This window comes from Accipiter gentilis, chromosome 10 (genome assembly GCF_929443795.1).
Source record: "Accipiter gentilis chromosome 10, bAccGen1.1, whole genome shotgun sequence".
Taxonomy (NCBI): domain Eukaryota; kingdom Metazoa; phylum Chordata; class Aves; order Accipitriformes; family Accipitridae; genus Astur; species Astur gentilis.
Genome location: NC_064889.1, coordinates 3,674,416 through 3,695,748, shown reverse-complemented (window position 1 = coordinate 3,695,748; position 21,333 = coordinate 3,674,416). Strand labels below are relative to the sequence as shown.

The following is a 21,333-nucleotide window of genomic DNA, read 5'->3' as shown; positions in this document are numbered from 1 at the left end:
CGACGGTGAGGGGCGCGGTGAGGAGGTGGGGGATCCCCCCCCCGCACCTCTCCGGGCTGAGCTGCGAGCCGGAGCGGGGCCGTACGGGCACTGGGCTGCCGAAGCGAGAGCGAAGGGAGGAATTAGCATTTCTGCCAGCCTCCCCCTCCGCACGGCCGCCCCCTCCCTCCTCGCCACCCCTTTTCCCATCCCACCACCCACCCACCCACCCACCGCTACCGCTCGCCAGTCTCCGGTGGGGACGGAGCCGGCTGCTCCCCGGGGCGGGCACGGCACCCCCCCCCCAAAAAAAAAAAAAAATTATTATTTTTTTTTAAATTACCCGTCATAAACGCCCTCCCCGCAGAGCAACGAGTACAACTCGGGCTTGGCAGCAGCCATAATCCAGCCCCCCCCCCCGCCCCCGATAGGGCCCGGTGGATGCGGACGATGTGCCCGTCCCGTCGCGGGTGGTTCCTTTCTGCGGGGCGTTAATTGAATGCAAAGTGCTTTTAAGCATTCGAACAGAGGGGGGGGGGGGGGGGAGAAGAAGATGCGGGGGTGGCTACCGGGGGTTCCCGGGATGGGACCGGTCTCCCTCATCTTCCTCCTGAAGGTTTCATCCCCTTGGAATGGTGCGGGAATGGGAAGACCCCCTCTCCGCTCCTCGGTTTCGCCTCGACGTGGGGGTCTGTTCTCCCCCGGCCCTGCCCCTCTCCTCTCCGCCCCCCCCCCCCCCCCCCCCCATGAGAAACCTGAGAAATCTTTGATTTTATGAGCGGGATCGATTCCGGCTTCCCCCCGCCCCCCCCCCCCCCTCCCCCCGCATCCCTCCATCTCCTCCCCATCGGCGGCTGCGCCCGGCAGCTCTGCCGGGGGAGGGGGGCCGGGGCTCGGATGGGTCAGCCACGTCCCTCCCGGTGTCCCGGACTCGGCTCTGTCGCGACAGCCAGCTCCCTAGAGCCGGCCCTGCGGCTACACCCCCCTCGCGGGGGCTGGGTACGTCCTGGGGGGGGGGGGGGGGGTCCGGGGGTAGGGAGCCCCGGGGGTCTTGGCGGGGGTGGGGGGGGTGTGTGTCTTGCCGAACTCCTTGCTTGCTCGGAGACAGAGTAAAAGTCCGGTCACTTGTCCCTCTGGGGGAACCCGGCCCTGCATCCCCTGCCCTGAGGCCACGGGGATGGGCGCGTTCTCCCAAGGAGGGGGAGCGGGGCGGGGGGGTGATGGCCGGAGGGGCAGAGGAGGGAAAGCTGCTTGACGGCAAAATGCCGGGTCTGACCCTCGATGCCGGCTCCAGGGACCTCTGCCCTCCCAGGAGCCACATCCAAAGCCCCCCAGCCTGGTGCCCAGGACACCCTCGGCCAAAGGGGTCGGCTTCAGACGTGCCTCAGTTTCCCTTCAGCCCTGTGATCTGAGGGCGGGTGGGTGGCTGACACCCACGGGGTGGGCGAGGTGTTTGGACGATGTGCGGCCACCAAACCCTCCTTGTTTCCATGCAAGTGAACCAACACTGTCCGAGTGTTGCACCGTGGTCATCTGCACCATGGCTGGCACCGTGCTCCCCAGCACAGATTTGGCCCAACCCCATTGATATCCCTCAGAAAAGCCGTGGGCACGGTCCAGGGGACTGTCCCGAGCAGATGGACAAGGCCACCTCACTTTGGGGAGCTACAAGGGGTCTGCAGAGGGGTCAAGAAGGAGGGAGGCATTGCTTCAAATCCGGGGCAGCACTTTCACGTCTCCCTGCTGGAGCAGAGTTTGAACCGAGCAGAGTTTGAACCACCATCGTGCTCTCAGCATCTTCAGGGCTGAGCTGTGACTCACTCCCTTCCCATCCCCACGCCTGGCTCGTCACCCAAGCATGCCCTCACCCTCGCCGTGACTCTCCCACAAGCACTAGCAATTTGCTGCTCAGGGAATTACGGCATCAGACATTTGGAGTTGTGGTTTATAGGCATTCTTTTCCCCCATTTTGCTCACTCTCTGAACACCCACAGGCTGTCAGCCTCTCCCAAGCCCCACAGCAGGGAGTCCTGTAGTCAACAGGGCAGCACCCTGGGGGCTCAGCACGTCCCAGCGTGTCCCACGCTGCTCAGCCCTTGCTGCTGCGTATTGGGTTATGGCACATCCCAGGCTCCCCGTGCTGCCGTGGGGCTGCAGGACCATGGGTCAGCCCTTGCTGCTGTTGACCCATGGCTGGGACTTGGGCTGCAGAGCTCAGATGGAAGACACAGGGACTGCAAACTTGCTTTGAGGAGCATGGAAGTAGATTAAACCGCCACAAGGACGTGGCCAACGTGGAGAGGACGCTTGTTTTCTGGCTTGGCTGCTATCCACCACACTATGCTGAGCTCTTCCCAAGATGCCTTCATTCATCATGCAAGAGAAAGAAACCCAAGTGTCCTAGATACAGTGGCAGCATTTCAGGAGCATTGGAGGCAGCGTGTTGTGCTAGAAATGGGTCAGGGCATGAGACACGTGTGCCGGGATGGATAACACATCCCTCCTTGAGCCCCTGAAGGCCAGACCCTAACCTAGACACTTGGGAGGGCATCATAGCATGAAGCGGCACGGTATAGGTTACACCATGCATCCACCTCCCTGTTCACTCCTCCCCAGTGGACATGACTTGTGGGGTTCATGTCACCACTTGTGCCTCGGTTTCCCATGGGCTGAGCACAGGGGACCACAACCGTGGTCTGTGGGGGAGTCTTCAGTCCCCTCAGATGAGAGCTCCAAGACGGTATGGTGGAGAATGGATGGATGGATGCATGCATGCATGCATGAATGGATGGGAAAAAATGAGGGGATGGAAAAAATGGGGATGGAAAAAATGGGTGGGTAGACGCATGGATAGATGGGTGGGTGGATGGATAGTTGGATGGGTAGATGGATGGAAAAATGCATGGATAGATGCATGGATGGATGGATGAACAGATAGATGGGCAGATAGATGGATGGGTGGGTGGATGGATGGATGGATGGATGGGTGGGTGGGTGGAAGAGAAGTCTCTGGGGCTGTCAAGCTCTCCTTCTCACACCACGCCTGCCTCAGACCCAGGCAACCTAACTTTCAACATGCTCCTAAACATGTGACGAGTAGAAGCTGGGCTGGGGGCCAGCTGGTGTTGACCTTCGCAGCTGTGGGGACACTTCTCCCACTGCTATAAAAGAGGGCAGCGTCTCAGCTAGAGGAATCATTGGACAACCACTGTGGTCAATAAGGGTTTTCTGATTTACACCATTAATTTGCACCTGGTGTCTGAAGGAGAAGCCCTCCTCAGCATGCTGGTCAGGGGCATTGCCTACCTAAGGAGAAGGCCAAGGCCCCACTGTGGGTTCTCCTGGCTTCTCTAGCTTCTAGCCCCAAGCCAGCTCCTCTAAGATCAGGTGAGTATGAGTGACCACTCTGGGAGCATCCTGGCTGGCCAGAGGCAATGTGGCTTCTCCTTCCATAGAGGTAAGGCTTCCCTCAGCTCTGCCTCACTGCTTCTCCAATTATTTAAGAGTCCTGACCATCCAGTCCTTGCTCTTGATGGTCCATGGAATGCAAACCTGTTTGGGAGTTAGCAGGCTGATGTTTTTCTTGGAAATAGAATCCAGGTAACCTTTCTCGGGCTTACTGGGGCAAATCCTCCTCTGCCTTGGGCTTCCACCAGCCCTGGCCAGCCAACCTGAGCAATCTCGCAGGGTGTAATCGAAGTCAAAGGAACCAGCCCTTTGGCTCTAATTAGTTTTGCATGATTGTTGGGGGAAGAAATCCATTTTCATAAACAGAAAGGATTTATGCTGCTCCTTTTTGCCCCCCCCCCCCTCGATTCCCAAAGCACTTTGCTCGGGGCTAGCAGGGAGTCGTTTTATGAATGGTTTAGATTGAGCAATGCATTATTAATAACAGCCAATCAAGCAAGCAGCATATTATATATCATTTCAGGAGATTCGCTTAATTCAGTGAAGTTATTTATTGCTCTTAAAAAAAACCCAGAGAGACTCCAATTCTTCCGTATACCTCTGGCTTGGAGGGGGATTTTCATGGGGTGGCTGTGGGTGGAAGGGAGGTCTAAGCAGGGCTGTACCAGCCTGCGAGTGTGTAGAAGCAGCGTGTTGGAGGTAGAAGCTGGTAGGACCTTTTGGGGAGCCCTCACCCCGCTGGGGTACCCCAGCTGCAGCCCTTTTTTCCAGGGCTGGGGCTTGTTGGCTGCTGCTCCGCTCACCTCGCTGTGGCAAACCTTTTTCTAGCCAGATGAATGAGATTTATGGCAGCTCAGGGCACAGAAACAGCTAATCTGGCTGCCGCAGCCCATTGACTTCGCTATTGTTTTACAAGACTTTGATGAGGCCGGTGACAGCAGACAGATGGGGTCTGCTCTCCTCCGGCTGTGCCCCTTGTAGAGGCTGCTCCCCTGCACACAACCCTGTATCAGACACCAGAGAATCCCCAGGGTGAGGTGGCATTGCCTGAATTTGGTGACAAGCCCTGTGTGCCTCTGTGCGGTCGTGGGCGCTCCTTTGGGATTGCTCCCTATAAACTGCTGTACGGTGCTGGATCTGTCCTCGTTCCTCCCTGCCCGGGGGAAGGCAGCCCCCTTGCCCACCCCCGTCTTGCTGGCCAAGACCCAGCTCCAATACTTCAAGCTGTGTCTGGGCCGCTGCTTGTTCTTGGGGGGTTCCCAGAAGATTTGGGTGGGTCATGCTTCCTCCCTGCCTCCCTCCAATTTTCCAAGCCTTGGCAGCTCCCACCGCACCCTCTCAGAGAGGAGACCTTCACCACATCCCATTCCTGCCCATCTTCACCCACCTCCGGCCACCCAGAGGACCTCTACATCCCCCCAGCCCTCTCCCTCTGCGCTCAACGGAGCAGACCAGACGCCCCGGTGATGGTCGCAGTACCTCCCAGGGTACAAGGAGGGACCACCGGTGGGCTCTAGGGATGCGGGTGAGTGCGCACAAGCAGGGGAGCCAGCCCTTACCCTCCCGGCCGTGTGCGGTTGTACAAAGAGGACACCTGGTGGTGTGTGTCCCTCACTGCCTTGTCACACGCAGCCCCGGCTGGGGACACCTCTGGCAACCTCCAGACTGTCACCGGGGGGGGGTCAGGCTGCGGGGGTTTGAGGAGAGGGGGGTCAAGGTACCTGGTGCTACTCGGGCAGGGCGAACAGGGCTCTGAGTATCTCGCCTCCCACCTGGTTGGGAAAAGTAGGGGTGGAGACGCCCCAATAAATTACGCTGTGTAATTTATTTAATGAAGATATTAATTCCATTGGGTGGTTTCTTCCCCCTAGAGCTGACCTAGGGTCCTGAACCTTTTAAACCCCATGCTAGGAGCGGAGAGGGTCTGCGAGTCCCGTTTGATGCCACTGTGGCACGGTTAACCTGAGACCTGGCCAACTCGACTCACCCCACGGTCGTGCTCACGCCTCTTCCAGCTCCCAGAGGATGAGGCTGCGCCGGGCCAGGATCTTGGCCGCCCTCCTGGTGAGCAGTTTCTCCTGTACCAGGGGCCGCAGGATCGTGTAGCTCTGCAGGTTGCAGTGGGTGAGCATCATCCCCGCATCGGCACGGGCAGGGAGCTCCAGGGCTCCCCAAAGCTCCTGCAAGGCCTTGGCCGTGGCCAGCGCGCTGCCCTCGTTGAGCTGCTGCTGGAGGTGCCTTCTCAGGAGGCTCTTCAGCTTGTAAGAAGGGGCCTTGGGCAGCTTTTCTTTGATCAAGGACAACATATCCACGTAACCGCCCACAACGCGGCAGAAGTCCACTTTCCTGCCCGTGGCATCCAGGGCTTTAAAGAGAGTGGGCAGCTCCAGTGCCCAGAAGTTATAGACGACGAGGATGGGCCTGGGGAGCGGGGAGAGGTACCAAAGGAGGTGCTGCATCCCCACCTCCATGGGGACGCCCTGGGAGAGCAGCGCCAGCACCGACTCGGGCGTCTGAATCAGCGTCTTGAAGGTGTGCTCTGTGTTTACTGCTGCCACCTCCGTGATGAGCTGGGCTGCAGAAGGGAAAGGACAGGGCTGGAGTAAGTACTTGGGGTGCCCTTGTCTGCCCCCCCCCAGCCCCCCTATGCCCGGGAAAGGCAATGCTCACTTTTCTGGTCAACCTTCAAGCTGAGGAACACCAAGGTGCTCAGCTCCAACCCATCATCCCAGGGGCTGGTGGGGCCAGTGCTGAGGTGGGGTGAGGTGCCGCTCCTGGACCACGTGGGGCTGGAGGGCTTCTTGCTGTCCTTGGGCTTGCTGGAAGCCTGCAAGAGATTGGAGAAGGGGGCAAGTCCCGTCTGCCTGCTTGGACCTGGCTGGGAAGGCATGAGGAGCACCCTTGGGTCCACAGTTGGCCACGGGCAAGGACCCGGTTGTGTGCAATGCCATGAAACCCCCCGAGTCCGATGTCCTGGCACTGCTAGGGGTGGGTTGGGTGTGTGTTGTGTCTCAGGAGCGGGCTGGCCGTGGGGAGCTCTGTTAAGAGCCCAAAACCAGGGTCTGGGCCGAGTGAGCAAGAGCAGAGCCCTGAATGCAGCTCGTCCTAAGCAGGAGGTGGGATCCAGGCCAGAGGACACAGCGCGCAGGTCTGGGGTCTTGCTGTCCTTTTCTGCGCGTCTCGTGGATGCAGCGCATGCAGGGACATAAACGTGGCTGAGCAACCTCACCGTGTGAGATACCACTAGTCTTAAAGATCTGGTTGGTTTCTAGAGGAGAAGGGGACTGAATTGGGCCAGGAGGAGGTTCGGTGCCTCTCCAGGCTCAGCAGATCCAAATCCTACAGCGGTGCTTCCCAACGGGGTGTAAAAGCAGCCACACCAACCATCCCCTGCCCAGCCACAGCAGGGATGAACACCCATAGCCAATATCTCCCTATGGGAAGAGTAGGACCGCGATACATTCAAGAAGCTCCAACCTTGGTTTCCCTCCCTCTTTCCCCCAGGGACAATCCTGCACCGCCGGCCTGGGTACCCTGCAGCGATGGGGCATCCATCTCCCTCTGCGCCACCTCTCTGCATCTTCACCTGCAGCTCAGGAATGGTGGAAATGTGGCTGGACCAATGTCTGCAGACATGTGAGCAAAACCAAGCGCTCCCCAGCTCAAGGGACGTGGGATTGCTTAAATGCCAGGTTCAAATTAAGTGTTTGAAGGGTGTATGGGGTTCCTCTGTCTGGGAAGGGACAGGAGAAGGATGGTACCGGTGGTGGCAGTGCCCTGTGTCCCCCTTGCCGGGCTGTGCCCGGAATGACCCAGCTGGCCCAAAGGGAGTTAGATGAACCAAACTCGGTGACAAAATGTAATCGCAGATGCTCTTGTTACCCAAACCAGCAACGAGCAAATTGAATTTCTATGCAAAAAAAAAGGTTTTATTGAAGGGTTAAGCAGAAAGGGAAAATGTGCAGGATTTGGGGGGAGGAAAATCACCCATGCAGAGACACGGGCTCGTAGCACCTCAGTGGCTGTGGGTGATGGATCCGGGCAGAGCTGGGCTCTGGCGATGCTCTTGCGGCTTCAGCTGTCATGCAGAGCGTGACAGTCCCCAGGTCACCCCACAAAGGTTCCTTCCCAGCCCTAAGATCTCCTTTTAGATGTCTGAGCCTCTAGGCAGGTCCTCAGCCCTTGCCCTCCACGCCCTGAAAGCTGTAGCTTCCCTGGGATGTTTCCTGCTGCCCCATCCCATTGCTCAGCCTTTTTTTTTTTTCTCACTTAGCTGCTATTCCCACCACCACTCTTCCAGGCTTTAAACCCAATTTTTCCCAGCTTTCAAGGTTGCACTTGTCTAGTGCCCAGCACCAGACCAATGCCAAGATGTTTATACCCCGGGACCTCTCTTTTTTCAGCCTGTGCCTTTGCTACACCCTTAAATCCACATCGTACCAAAGGACACCCGAGTCACACGGGGATTTCTCACAGCAAGTGGCTAACACCCCCAAAAGCAGCAGCTTTGGGATTTTTTGGCATTAGCAGGGAGTGGGGACAGGGTTTTAGCCCCACAACTCTTTTTTCCCCCCCTCTTTTAGAGATGAAGCAGGAGAGCAAGGAAAAACAGCAAAGCAAAAAATAAAAGAAGCCAGCAGCGGGCTGGGATTTAATCTGGGAACAGCTTTATTGAAGAGTAAGAAGAGCTTCTGCATTAGTTTATACAAGAAAAAAAAAAGGGGGCTGTTAACCCCTCATTAAACCAGTGTTGGACACCCCCCCTTCCCATCCCAAATCAGCTGTGCTCACCTCCATTTCCAAAGGGATCCCCTGCTCATGGTGGTGATGGGGCATCTCAGCAGGGATCCCATGCTCTTGGTTCATCTAACCACCTCGGCCAGGGCCGTTTGGTTGCAGCTCACCAACATCGGTGCTGTGAAATGTCACCGTGGGGAGCTTGGAAATGTCACTTTGGGGAAGCTCAGATGGTCCCTACCTGCCCTGGTGGCTTCCAGGAGCTTTTCAGCCTGTGTAGACACAGGACTGATGAACTTTGCGAGCAGGGATGCGACATTCAACTCGCAAACTTGATTTTTATATGAAAATTGTTGGGTTTTTTTTAAGCTGAGAACAACCTCTCCAGTGAGGTGGAAAGGAAGAGGCCATAAGGACCAGCTCAAAAGGGTTGTCTTGGAGGACAGGTGGTATGGGATCCCACCTCAGAGCTGATTTGCTTCATTTAGGTGGGGTTTGCTGCCTGCAGGAGGGGACCCTGGCTGCTCTAGAATACCAGGAGATATCAGCAAAGGTCTTAGCCCATGAGGACTAGATTTGGGATAGCCCAGATACCCTGCCACCTGGGAGCAACCGGGGAAGAGAAAGACGCAAGCAAGTTTCTGGCTGATGGTGGGAAGGGAGAAGGCTCAAGTCTGAGCGAGGCTGGAGGAAAGGGAAAGGCACCCCAGAGACGATGGGGTACAGCCGCCTCTTCTGCCTGCAGCGTGGCTCAGCAAGAAGTGAAGTCTGCCGTTACACTCACCACCGTGTCTTCTGAGCTGTCCTCTGAGCTGGAGATGATGATGCTGGTGTCTTCTGCGGAAGGAACAGGACAATGCTCAAGCTTCAGGACTGTGATTTTTGGATCACAACAGTTTTCCCTTGGGAGGACTGATCTTCTCTCCTGATTTTTGCAGCAAAGGACAAACGCTTCTGCCAAGACCATGAACCACTCTCGGGTGCTCTCGGATCCACCCCAAGGTGGGGGCAACCTCTCCACTGCTGGTTCACCCCATGTACCAGCCTCTCCAGAAGATGCATTTCATCTTCCCACCTGTTTATAGGGCTGAGCCCTGGCCCCCTCGCTGCGAGATGCTGCAGAAGGGCTGGGTGAGCTTGGGGAAGAAAATGTGTTTTGCTAAATTTTGTAGTTTTGTTTGTGTTTTTTTTTTTACTCCAGGAAAATCCAGAGCTCCTGGAGCAGAAGGCAGAGGAGTCTCTGCACACTTACCCTGCTGCTACGCTCTTCCCTAGGCCTGGTTTTTGGCTACCTTGGAGGCAGGACATGGAGCTGGATGGAGCATCCGTGTCCACCCCTGAGCATTGCTCTCCTATTTACCCCCTGTGAACCAGCTACCACCCTCTGCTACTCTGACCCAGGGGAGGCTGGGCAAGGGTCTGAGTGCATGGGGGTGCACAGAGCCCAGGAAAGATGGGAGACCCCCATAAGGGGAGGGAAAAGGTGATGGGGTAACGAGGAGGGCCATGTCCCCAGTCCCCACCTGCATCATCAATGTGGCTGCTGGTGGCAGGGATGCTGCTGCAGTTCTGGCTTGGCGTGGAGGCTCTGGGTCCCATTCTGCCATCCCACTGGTTTGAACTGGGATTGATGGGGACCGGCATGTTGTCATACTCCAGCTTCAGTACCTTGGGTGAGATCTGGCTGCCCGTTTCCACGCAGTGTGACCTCCGCTTGGGCCACGTGCTGATGGAGAGAGCCTGGAGAGAGGAGAGCACAGGGGATGTAAGGTGCCAGGGTGGCATCTTCTGGTCCCCAAAGGCTCCTGCCTGTCCGGGGAGGTTCTTACTGGGCTCATCTGCATCTCCTCAAGGTTGATGGTGAAGGTGGGCAAGATGGTCTGGCTCTTGGGCTGGACCGGCTCCCCTTGCTGTGGAGAGAGCACAGAGCAGCGTTAGGGTGAACCTCAAGACCACCAACCCCTCTGCAGGGCTGGGCTGGCCTTGAGGGGGGGCAGAAACATCCTCAGCAGGGGGGAAACTGAGGCACAGCCCGGGCCTCCGGCTTGGCTCAAGGCTTGTGCCTGAGCTGCGGGTGTTTGGTAGTGCTACAGCTGGGGGAGGCTACGGTTTTCCCTGCTGAAAATGAGGGATGAAGCAGCAGGAGCGGAATAGTGGGATGGGTAGGAGCATGCCTGTGTGTAGACGGCTACCAAGCAGGTTCTTCTCTGTCCAGGGAGAAACACCCCTGAGGGTTTGTTGTTGAGGAAGAAATGGGAGTGATGGGCTGGGGAGGGGAAGGTAGACCCTTGCGAAAGGCTTGCAAAGGTCAGAGGAAGGGGGACGCATGGTAGCACACCGGGATGAAACATGGACATCTCACCAGGTTTTTCTCCAGGGCCACATCGACCATGGGGTCAGCTTCGGAATTAGTACCTGCAATGGAGAGAACAGGGATGTGATCCCGAGTCGGAGCCTCTGGAGCTCCCACCCGGCCCTGGCAGCAGCCGAGCTGGGAAAAACCTACCCGGCAGCTGCAGAAAGGAAGGGGCAGCTCTGGTCTCCTTTCCCTTTCCCAGGCCTTTGGATGGCATGAGGGGTTTAGGAGCCCCTGGGGACCCAGAAATCAGCACAACCAGAGCCTGTCAGATTGGTAGGAGACCAAAAAGGGGCTCTGGCCATATAACGAAAGGAGCGAATCTTGGCCCCAGTGGAAATAAGCACTCTACCTGAGTGAATCTGGGCTCCTTTTGCTGCAGGGAGGTGGCTCTGAACCCTGCAGGACCCAGTGCTGGGTGACAGCTTTCTGAGCTGGCCCGTGTCCCCGCTGCCTGTGGGGTGGCTGGATCCATCCCTACAGCGAGTCCTCACCTGGATGCCCCGTGACACGGTCCACCAGCGCCTGCAGCCTGGCTCTGCACTTGGCCAAGTCCCCAGACTGCGCTCGGTCCCCGGCTGCCGGCGGCTGCAGCCGCTGCAGCTCGTCCAGCGAGTCCTTGATGAAGGGCTGCATGTCCATCACCTCCTGCTCCGTGGCGTAGAGCCTCATCTTCTCCACCAGCCGCTCGCCCGCCTCCATCCGCCGCAGCACCCCTTCCACGTGCTGCAGCTCCCTCGCCAGCTCCCGCCGGCCCTGCTCCTGCCACGCTTCCACCAGCCCCAGCAGCTCCTCTTCCTCCTGCCGGATCAGCCGCACCAGCTGCTCCACGCGCTGCCCGATCAGCTCCCGCATCTCCCGCTGCGCCTCCTCCAGCCGGGCGGCCTCATCCTGCAGCGCCGCGTAGGTGGCCTCGAAGCCGCTTCTCTTCTGCTTCAGCTCCTGGTTCATGGTGCCCAGCTCCTCCTGCCTGCACTGGGTCTCGCTGCGGATGTCGCAGAACGGGGCGTGCTGGCTGTCCAGCAGCGCGCACGAGCAGCACAGCGCCTTCTCGCACCTCTTGCAGTAGATGCTGGAAAAAAGAAAAAAAACACAACCCAGGAGCATCATTCAAAGCTGGTACGTGAGCGGCGGGGAGAAAAAGCATTTCTACTGTGCTGGGTATGATTCCCCCTCCCAGAGGGACAGCTGAGGAGCTTAATGAGAGGGGAAACTGAGGCACGGGGCGGGAAAGGGCTTTGCCTCGCATCACCGGCTGCAGATGTGGGCGCGAAGCTGGGCGTTCAACCCACCTTTGCTCCCCTCCCTTCTCCCCGGGACCTGCCAGGCCCATATCGCGCCCTGCTCCTGCCCGGGGTCTCGCTGGGGTTGCAGTGGTCCCTCTCCAAAGGCAGGTGACAAAATCCCCTCGGCTCTGCTCTCTCGGCAGAGCTGGTGCCAGAGCAGCAGCCCCAAAGCCCTTGGTGCAGGATGGGATCCGGGGACATCTCACCTGGAGATGTGGCCCTGGTCGGCGTGACCGGGACGGGAGCAGAAGAGGTTGCAGGACTTTCTGGTGTCTTCCAGAAACTGATGGGCTGACTCGGCACGAAGCTCCTCCACCTTCCTAGCTTCGTGGCTCCTCTTCTTGAAGAACCACTGGTGGTCCTCAAAGCACTTGGCGCAGAGGAACTCCTCGCACTCGGAGCACCACACCGTCGCCGATTCCCTCCGGCACCGGCTGCAATTTGGGCCATCGCTGTCTCTGATCTTCTTGTAGATGCTGAGCTTGGCCTGCAGGTTGGTGAAGAGCAGGTTGTCCATGTCGGGGATGCCGCTGGCCTGCGGGATGGCCGTCCGGCACACGGGGCACTGCCTGATGGGCTTGTTCTCGCTCAGGCAATCGAGGCACAAGGTGTGGAGGCAGGTGAGGAGCTTGAGGTTGGGCGATTCCTGCCGGCAGCCCTCGCAAAGGACGAACTGGAAGTCATCTTCCATCGCGCGAGGGTGGGACGGAGGGGAGCACGAGGGCGTACCCGGCTGGGGTCCCGTCTCCTTGGGGGCGGTGGCACCGTCTCCATCTAGGTGGGATGTGGGGGAAAGACCCCGTTGGAGCGCGTAAGATGGAAGGGGACGGGAGGCTCAGTCCCACCCGTGGGGTCATGCAGGTCACCCGTGGGCAGCCCACCTTACCCACCCCGCTGCAGGGAAGGGATCAGGGAGCCGCAAGGCGGGTAGAGCGGCTCCTCTCCAGCACCCAGGCAAGGCAAAGGGTGCTCTTCCAGCGAGATTCTCTGCTGGCTTCAAAGGGTTGTGCTCCCTCCTGCCCTCCGTGTGGGACCCTTGGAGGCTCTCCTCCCCCCTTCCCAACCTCACGGCCTTCGGGGAATTTGGGGTTTACAAAGCTGGGAAGGAGGAAGGGACGCGAAGGCTACAAAGCCATTTTTCTTTCGCTTTGTGGCCACCGCCTCTTCCTGCCCTTCGAGCGGGGAGGGAAGGGGTAGGGCCCCGGCGGCCGTTTGTGTCGTGTCCCCCCCCCCCCCCCCCCAATTCCAACAAAACCTCCCGGACAGCTGGCACCAGCCCTGTCCCCAAAGTTGTCCCCATCCCTCGCCCCCCCCCCCCCCCCCCCCCCAGGCCTCCCCCAGCCCGGCAGCGCAGACAGAAGCACCCCCCCACACCCCCACACCCCCCCAATAAAGCAGGGTCCCCCTTACCACCTCCCCCACCCCGTTCCGTCTCCCCTTCCAAAAAAGCGGGGGACCCCCCCCCATTACCTGCTGGGGGGCCGGCCGGCCGGGGGGCAACGGGGCTGTCGGGCATGTGGAAAACGGCGGCCAGCAGCGTTCACTGGGACTTTCGTTTCGTTTTCCCAGCCTGCCTGGGGGGGGGGAAGAAGAGGAGGAGCTGGAGGGAAGAAGGCGGGGAAGGCAGAGGGGTTCCCCGGGTGGGAGAGGTTCCACGCTCCCGGGCGGGCAGAGCCCCCCGCCCTGCCTGCTCCTGCCTTCCCTTCGCCTTGGGGTGTCGGTGGAAAGTTGAGGGGGGGGGGGGATGCTGGTACCGAGATGGGGATGCAGGCACCCAGGGGATGTTGATAGCAGGGTGGGGATGCTTGTACCGGAGTGGAGATTTTGGTACTGGGGGCGATGCAGGCACAGGGGGGGATGCTGGTACAGAGGGGATATTGGTAGCAGGGTGATGCTGATACTGGGGTGGGGATGCAGGCACTGGGGGGATGTTGGTATGAGGAGGGGGTGCTGGGGTCGGTGTCGTGGCTTAACCTCAGCCGGCAACTGAGCATCATGCAGCTGCTCATTTACTCCTGCCCAGGGGGATGGGGAGGAGAATCGAAAATAAGTCAAACTCGTGGCCTAAGAACAGTTTAATAACTGAAATAAGAAATATAATAATAATCGTAACGACAATAATAATCATCATTGTAAGGAAAAGGACAATAAAAAATAGAGTGAAATATAACCCAAGATAGACAAGTGATACACAATGCAATTGCTCACCACCTGCTGACCAATGCTCAGCCTGTACCCGAGCAATCTCCCCCTCCCGACCAACTCCCCCCAGTTTACATACTGGGCATGACATCCCACAGTATGAAATATTCCTTTGGCCGCTTTGGGTCAGCTGCCCTGGCTGTGTCCCCTCCCAACTCCTTCTGCCCCTCCAGCCTTCTTGCTGGCTGGCCATGAGAAGCTGAAAAATCCTTGACTTACTCTAAACACTGCTTAGCAACAACCGAAAACATCAGGGTGTCATCGACATTCTTCTCCTACTGAATCCAAATCACAATGTTATACCAGCTACCGGGAAGAAAATTAACTCTACCCCAGCCAAAACCAGGACAGATGGCAAAGCTCTGTTTTAGCTGCTAGGCAGGATCCCTGAGCTGTGTTGGGGTGCCGGCTCAGCTGCCGGGGCTGCTGCTGTGTCTGGAGCAGCGTCTCAGGCCCCCGCTTCAGCCAAGGGGGGCTTTAAACCTGGCCTATTGTCACCCCGCCCCCCCCCCCCCCCCCCCAATCCTCAGCAGCGCTGCTCTTTGGCCTCCGCTACCCTTTGCAGACCAGCGAGATGGAGGGAGGGGGGGGGGGAGTTGGCACGCTGCAAGGCCACGCCGGAGCGGGAATCGCTGGGAAAAATACCTCTCCCGCTTCCCTCTGGGACTGGGGTACCCTCCGGAGCCACCCAAGGTGAATGTGAGACGGAGGACCTTGTCCTTCCCATGGCCGGCCAAAGCAATTCCCGGGTAAGGGCCTCTCCGGAAAAACTCACCGAGCCGTGAGCCATGAATCGTTTCGTCCCTGTGCCGTCAGCAGCCACATGACGGGTGAACCAGGAAGCTCCAGCGGCTCCCTCCTTCCCCGCCGCAGCATCCTCGCCACGGCCTCCTCCGGTCCCCGCTGCCACGGGGCTGGTGGCCGGGGACACCCCAGGGTTATCTCCCAGCTCCAAGGGGATGGCAAAGCCGAAGGCGGCCGCGGAGCCGTAGCTTTCGTCTCCTGGCCTAGCTCCTGCCCAGAGGGTCGCCGGGAGGATGTGAAGCCCCCAGCCCCCCCAGCCTGGGTGAGACCCCAGCAAGGAAACCCCCCTGAAGGATTTGATTTCTTCTAGCGAGCATCCTCCGTGATAACAGCAGGGCTTGTCAGCTCTTCTCCGGCATCTCTCCGGTTGCACGTCGGGGCGGGCAGGGACACAGGATCGGGTTGGGAAGAGGCAGAAGCCATGCTAGCCACAGAGGTGGCTGCGAGGGCAGCAGGGAGCTGGCCGTAGCAGGCTCTGAGTGCTGGGAGCGGGGGCCCCGTGCAAGGCACCAGCACCATGTTCAGCCGGTCAGGATACCAGGCTCTTCCCTTGGGAGACTTTGACCGCTTCCAGCAGTCCAGTATTGGGCTCTACGGTGCCCAGAAAGGCGGCTTCTCCTTTGGATCCAAGCAAGACCCTCTGGGGCCAGCTGGGAATACTGCAGGTGAGTCCTAAACTTAAAGGGCAGCGGCTGCCTTCCTCCCCGTTGCCGCTTTTGCTGGAGGGTGTCACGCTGGGTGGGTGCCCCCCACGCTGCCAGCTTCCCTGGGGTGCAGGGTGCGTGGGGGAAGAGGCTTGAATGGGGGTTCATGGGCAGGACGGGGGGGTTTGGAGCAGGTACATTCCCCTTTCACCCCCTTGCAGACTCCTCACAGGGTTGGTTGTCCTGGATCTGCCACGGTATTATCACCTCCTTGGTCTTCTTGCTGATGGTTGTCACCTTCCCCATCTCAGGATGGTTTGCCTTGAAGGTAAGGGAGGAAAGCAGATGAGGAGTGGGGTGGCAACTCCTCCTCTGTGGGGGGGACCGTTTCTGGCTGCCCCTGGTCCCATTGCTCCTGGCACCACAGGACCCAGGGTTTTGCTTCTGCCCTGGTCTCAACTTTCCCGTTCCAGATCGTGCCCACCTATGAGCGAATGATCATCTTCCGCCTGGGTCGCATCCGGGCGCCGCAGGGACCCGGCGTGGTCCTGCTGCTGCCCTTCATCGATCACTGGCAGCGAGTGGATCTGAGGACAAGGGCCTTCAATGTGCCCCCCTGCAAGGTGAGCTGCCTTGGGCCTCAGGGCAGGATAGAGAGACTTCTCTAAAATACCCAGAGCAGGTGGATTTTTGGGATGGTCTGGCCCTTGGTGTCATGCATGGACCCAACTTTCAGTTCCTCCATCATCACAGCGAGGCGATGGGGGGGGGGGGGCGGGTAGCTGGTGCTATGAAGCCAGAGTCCCCATCTTACTTGCCTGTGGCTGAAAAGCTCCTCTTGACTTTGCACACCTCGCTCAATGGGTGTTCCTGGCTGGAGACATCTCAAAAACATCAATCCCTATCCTTTCCAAATGTCTTTCAACAACAGCCCCGTGCTGGAAACTGCCCTTGCCATTCAAACTAGCCCTAACTTAGTTATTCGGGTTGGTTTGGTTTCTAATAACCCTCTTAATAAAGAGATCTAGAACTGGTTGACAGCTGGGAAAGAAGTGAACGCCTTTGCTCCCAGGCTCTACGCACAAGGGTTGGGCCGTGGGGCGGAGAGGGGGAGAGATCCTGACTCCCCTCTGCCCCAGCTGACCTCCAAGGATGGGGCAGTCATCTCTATGGGTGCTGACGTCCAATTCCGGGTGTGGGACCCCGTGTTGTCCGTTATGATGGTGAAGGACCTCATCGCGGCCACCCGGATGACGGCGCAGAACGCCATGACCAAGACCTTGGTGAAGAAGAGCCTCCGTGAGATCCAGGTGGAGAAGCTGAGGATTGGGGAGCAGCTGCTGGTGAGGACTTCCCCCAGCCCTCCACAGAGCCGCCCAAGCACCCCCAGCCCCTTGGGCTCTTGGTATGGAAGTAACAGTAAGGGAAAGATGGAGCTGCTGAAAGTCCATCTGGCCACGGACCTGGCCAAGGAAAGGAGCTGGGAAAACGTGGTGATTAGTGGGGAGTAGATACCTGCAGCCTGTGGATCTCTGGAGCTTTGTGGCTTCTCTCTAAGGGCTTTGGCCATGCAGAAAAGCCCACACGTTGTTGGCAGGCTTAAATTTGACCTCCATTCTCCACCAGGAAACTGTCTGGAGGGGCCTGCAAACTGGAAAGGGCTTTTGGGGAGAGAAGCAGGACAGGGACGTGGCAGAGGGCCGATAGGTAGTGCCTGCAGCTGACCTGGCTCAGGCCAAAATCTTGCGGGTCGAATGTCTACGAGGGATGATATAAATGGAGGCTGGGGGGATATACTGGTATCTCTGGGGTGCCTGGAGTGGTTTGGAGGCCAGAGAAGCTTGCCTGGTGGAGCACACACCAGGACATGTTGCCTGGGGGGGAGTAAAGAAAGGGGCCAGCCTGGGAGCGAGCTGTGGAAAGGGGAACAAGACAGACCAGTCCTCCCTGTCCTGACCTCCTCCAAACTGGGAGAGCGACTGGGGGAGCAGGGTTGAACGTGAGATTGGACAGCTTGGAGGAGGTGGACGACCGAGCCCGGTCCAACACCCCCCATCTAAAGCTGGTGGGTAGCAGAAGTATAAGCTGTGGGATGCGCATGGTTGGGGGTTCTATGGTGGGTGGTCTCCACGGCCATACCCATGGCAGCTCTGCCTAGGCTGCCAACACCTCTCCCTTTCTTCCTGGCTCTGCAGCTGGAGATAAATGACATGACCAAGTCCTGGGGCCTGGAGGTGGACCGGGTGGAGCTGAGCATGGAGGCTGTGCTGCAGCCACCCCGGGAAAACCTGGTGGGCCCTCTGGCCACCGTGCCACCCGTGCCTGGGCTGGAGGGGCTGGATGGCACCATTCAGCAGCTGGCTGCCCATTTCTTCAACAACACCCTGGCTCTGGCAGGCAGCGGGACCGGCACGCCGGAGGCAGGTAACCAACCCAGGGCTACTGCTTCTCTGCTGGGGGATGTCTCTCCCGCCTGATGACCTTCGTGTCTGTTGGCTGTTTGACAGAGGAGTCAAAGTCTGGGAGATATCAAGCTCCTATGAGCACAGCACAAATAGGCCGGTAGGGGGGAGGAGAGGAGACTGCTTCGGACACAACTTCATACAGCACATGGCCCAACACAACGTTTCTAACAAGACATTAGAGATGGGACTGGGGAGGGCAGGAGCAGATCTGCAGGAATCCAGGCTCAAGACCAACTCAGGTCTCAGCATTTCCATCAGGCAAACCCAAGCCTGAGCTTGCCGAGAGAGTTACTTCTGAGGGCAACGTGGATTTTTTTTTTCAGAAACCCTGCACCAATTTGTGCCCTGCTATTTCTTTCAGGGATAATTTTCCACTCCCTGGTAGCAGGGGAAGACTAACTCATGGCAGACAGAGGAGCAGGCAGACGGAACTGGCAAAACCAGTTGTCCTCTTCTTGCTTAGCCGGAAACTTCCTGGATGAGTGGGTTTCTTTGCTCTGGAGACCTTTTCTGGTGGGTCCGTGCAAACCAGCAAAGGTCACCACCCAAAGGTGCTCCCTCAACCCACTTCTGTCCCATTGTCCCCAGCAGACAGCATGGAGACGGTGAACGAGGTGGAGCCTCCCACCGCTCCCCTCCTCACTGCTACTGGTAGCACCCGAAGGAAGCCCAGCATGGACGAGCTGCTCTCGGCAGTGGAGCCTGTCCTCTCCGAGGCCCTGGTCGCCCAGGTGGGAGCATCCTACCAGGTCAACATCGCCCTGCCCAGCGGCGCCCGGAGCACCTACTTCATAGACCTCTCCTCAGGTCACCACTCTTTGGGGTGGTTGTGTCGGAAGCGGGAGGGTGTTTTGTGCCTGTGTCCCCTTTGCATGCTGCGAACCCCACCGAGCTTGGTGGTAGGGGGTCCCAAGCCAAGCCCATTTGGTAGCTCCGCAAAAGGCACCCCAGGGTCCCTCAGCTGAACGCTGCAGTTTGGCAACCACAGCCTTGAGTCCGTGCTCCCTGGAAGTCCAAAGTATAATTTGTTTTGGGTTAAAACCATGAATTTTCCTTCAGGAAGAGAGTATTTATAGAAAATTGGCAGCCAGGTCTCTTCTCGGCTGGCCAAGTGGGATGGCTCAGAGACCTCAGGGTTTGTTGGCTCTTGCGTGCCACCAGCCCAGGGGGGTAGTGGGTGGGAGGACATGCCTGGGCAGCGCCTTGGGCCACTGCTGTGCTGGAAGATGTCCTCCCAGCACCCTCATCCATCCCCCCGTGGTTGCTGACAGTTTTCCCGGTGCCCATGGCAAAAGTAGCACAGGGTTTGGAGGTGGACCACTGTAACAGAACGTTTTTGGAGGAACGCAAGAGAAATTTATCTCCATAAGGAGTAAGGGCTCCCGTCTCCAAAATCCCCCCTGCCAGGCCCTTGCCCATCATCTGGCCCAACTCAATCCTTATGAAGTGGTGGGGGGGAATGCCAGCAGGCAAGGCTGGGTCCTGAAGCCCACCGTTTCTCCTTATCTCACCCATCGTGTCCTACAGGCAGTGGGCGGGCTGGCCACGGCGTGCCCGAGGGCAGCCCCGACGTCATTCTGGAGGTGGCGGAGAAAGACCTGCAGGACCTCTTCTTGGGTGACCTGCGCCCCTTGAGTGCCTACGTGAGCGGGAGGCTGCAGGTGAAAGGTGACCTGCACCTTGCCCTGAAGCTGGAGGAGCTCATCAAGGCGGTGAAGCAACGTAGATAGAGCACGTGTGTGGGTGCGTGTCTGTGTGCATGTGTCTTTGTAGGTGTGCAAAGGCGGGGGGACGTACAGGGGGGCTGCACGGTGGGGACCTCGCCCCGCTGCAGCTCCTGCTGCCCTCCCCGTGGAGGCTGCAGGAGTTGAGTGAAGACCTGAGCACGGAAACTGAGGGTGAGCTCCGCTGCCTGTCCTTGTCCTTGGCTTTACCTCCCCTGCCCATCCTTTGCCTACAACGTTAGGGGATGGGAACCAGTTGGCACTCCAGCATGTGCCAGTTTGCTTCCAGGTCCTTTGGCCAATATGCCACCAGGGTAGAGACCGATGTCCTGGTGCCCCCACAATGGGCTGCATGGCCGGGCGTCTCCGATTGGAAGGGGCAAGAGCTGGGCAGTTTGGATAGAGACACCGTGGCCAAGGCCGGTAGTCATGGGGCAGTGAGGGCAGCCGAAGCGGGGCACGAGGGCTGGCTGGACCAGACTGGGATGCCACCAGCGGGCTGGAGTTGGGGTCCAGTGTGGCACTGCTAATGGGATACTGGCATTTATGGGGAAGAAGCAGAGGTGGCGATTTGGGGAATGACCTGCCTGGAGGTACCCGAGCCTTCCCAACACAGTGGTTTGTAATAAGTGATTGCGCTAATTTGTGCTTCAAAGTGTTTTTGCATGCGTGCTGTGAGGTCTGTCTGTGGGGGTGTGTGGACTGTATAGAGGCATATATAGATATTTATTTATTTTGTAAGCTTCCTTTCTATCAACTCTCGATGGACAATAAACCTGGTCTGCAGCCTTATGCTTGGGCAGCAGTGGGCTGTGAGTTCTGCAGGCAAATGGGGCGGCACCCCTCGGTGCCTCGGTTTCCCCAAGGGACCCCAGGGTGCTGCGTAAAGAGGCCACGTGCTGGCCAAGGCCTGGGAGCTGCTGCCGGTCAAGGAGACTGCGTGGTGTGACTCCAATACATTAAGTCCTGCGACGGCGAGGAAGAGTTGTCGGAATGTGGCACAGCCTCTCCGGGGATGCTCAGCTCCCCAACAGCACCCAACACCCCAGGGGTTAAAATGTCTTGGAGCTCCAGGCAGCTTTACCAGCCCCCAGGCTGTTTTGCTGAACCAGTGTTTCCAAAATTAAAACGTTTCACGGGTGCAATCCGGCCAAGCTACCTGGTAAATATCTTCTTCAAACCCTGGGGCTGGACGGCACCAGCGTGGGCCAAGCTTTGGAGATCCTAAAGGCATCAAAAGCCCCAAGGGGAGGTGACAGCAGTGCCCCACCATGCCCTCTCCTTTTGGGGATGCCAGGCTAGGTGAACCCCCAAGTGCTCCTCCTGGTCCCCCTTTTCTGTGGCGGTCCCCCTTTTTGTGGTGGTCCCCCTTTTGTGGTGGTCCCCATGGTGCAGATGGCTGGGGAAGGGGTACCGATGCCCTGCAGGAAGGGGCAAAGGAAAGCCAGGATGCAGCCCCCCAGGACAAAGAGGGATGTGGAAAAGCTCTCCAAGGGGGGGAGGGGGTGGGGGGGCAGAAGCCGACCCCCCTTTGGCACTGCCCCCACGGACCAGGACAGGGAACTGATGCCTCTCCTTGGGAAAACACCTTTCGGGAGGGGTGGTCTTGGGGTCCCCTCCGGATTTTTTCCCTCCGGGAAGGGCTGAGCCGGCTGCGAAGCTCTTTTTTCGGGTGTGTGTGGGGAGGTGTAACCGAGGCTGGGAGCTGGCTCTGTGCTTCTTCCCCCC

At 58.6% G+C, this 21,333-nt stretch overlaps 2 protein-coding genes across 8 annotated transcripts; one reads left to right on the top strand and one right to left on the bottom strand.

Annotated features, from left to right (window-relative positions):
- Positions 1–11: 11 nt before the first annotated feature.
- PML (PML nuclear body scaffold) lies at positions 12–14,789 on the bottom strand. Of its 5 annotated transcripts, XM_049812331.1 has the most exons (11): positions 14,614–14,727; positions 13,237–13,336; positions 11,973–12,540; positions 10,975–11,552; positions 10,487–10,539; positions 9,954–10,034; positions 9,648–9,864; positions 8,909–8,961; positions 6,058–6,214; positions 5,375–5,962; positions 12–95 (listed from the first exon to the last, which is right to left on the bottom strand). In XM_049812331.1, the coding sequence occupies exons 2-10, from the start codon at positions 13,280–13,282 to the stop codon at positions 5,388–5,390; spliced, it is 2,328 nt and encodes a 775-aa protein (XP_049668288.1). In that variant the 5' UTR covers positions 13,283–13,336; positions 14,614–14,727; the 3' UTR covers positions 12–95; positions 5,375–5,387. The 5 variants fall into 5 exon arrangements, with proteins under 5 accessions (XP_049668288.1, XP_049668289.1, XP_049668286.1 ...); XM_049812329.1 differs by lacking the exons at positions 12–95; positions 14,614–14,727 and adding an exon at positions 14,744–14,789 and having other exon boundaries at positions 3,929–5,962; XM_049812330.1 differs by lacking the exons at positions 12–95; positions 14,614–14,727 and adding an exon at positions 14,744–14,781 and having other exon boundaries at positions 3,929–5,962; positions 13,237–13,340.
- STOML1 (stomatin like 1) lies at positions 14,737–20,924 on the top strand. 3 transcript variants are annotated; one of them, XM_049812336.1, is made up of 7 exons: positions 14,737–15,437; positions 15,638–15,744; positions 15,890–16,039; positions 16,556–16,759; positions 17,612–17,840; positions 18,473–18,688; positions 19,409–20,924. In XM_049812336.1, the coding sequence occupies exons 1-7, from the start codon at positions 15,290–15,292 to the stop codon at positions 19,609–19,611; spliced, it is 1,257 nt and encodes a 418-aa protein (XP_049668293.1). In that variant the 5' UTR covers positions 14,737–15,289; the 3' UTR covers positions 19,612–20,924. The 3 variants fall into 3 exon arrangements, with proteins under 3 accessions (XP_049668293.1, XP_049668292.1, XP_049668294.1); XM_049812335.1 differs by having other exon boundaries at positions 14,738–15,437; positions 18,470–18,688; XM_049812337.1 differs by lacking the exons at positions 14,737–15,437; positions 15,638–15,744 and having other exon boundaries at positions 15,894–16,039; positions 16,489–16,759; positions 18,470–18,688.
- The last annotated feature ends 409 nt before the right edge of the window (positions 20,925–21,333 follow it).

Excerpts from the sequence above, each read along its gene's own strand:
- PML (XM_049812329.1), bottom strand. The coding sequence starts at position 13,282 with ATGCCCGACAGCCCCGTTGCCCCCCGGCCGGCCGGCCCCCCAGCAG. Across the intron at positions 10,540-10,974 it reads CCGTGTCACGGGGCATCCAG|GTACTAATTCCGAAGCTGAC; the intron begins GTGAGGACTCGC and ends TCTCCATTGCAG. Across the intron at positions 10,035-10,486 it reads TGGCCCTGGAGAAAAACCTG|CAAGGGGAGCCGGTCCAGCC; the intron begins GTGAGATGTCCA and ends CTCTCTCCACAG.
- STOML1 (XM_049812335.1), top strand. The coding sequence starts at position 15,290 with ATGTTCAGCCGGTCAGGATACCAGGCTCTTCCCTTGGGAGACTTTGAC. Across the intron at positions 15,438-15,637 it reads GCCAGCTGGGAATACTGCAG|ACTCCTCACAGGGTTGGTTG; the intron begins GTGAGTCCTAAA and ends ACCCCCTTGCAG. Across the intron at positions 18,689-19,408 it reads CTTCATAGACCTCTCCTCAG|GCAGTGGGCGGGCTGGCCAC; the intron begins GTCACCACTCTT and ends CGTGTCCTACAG.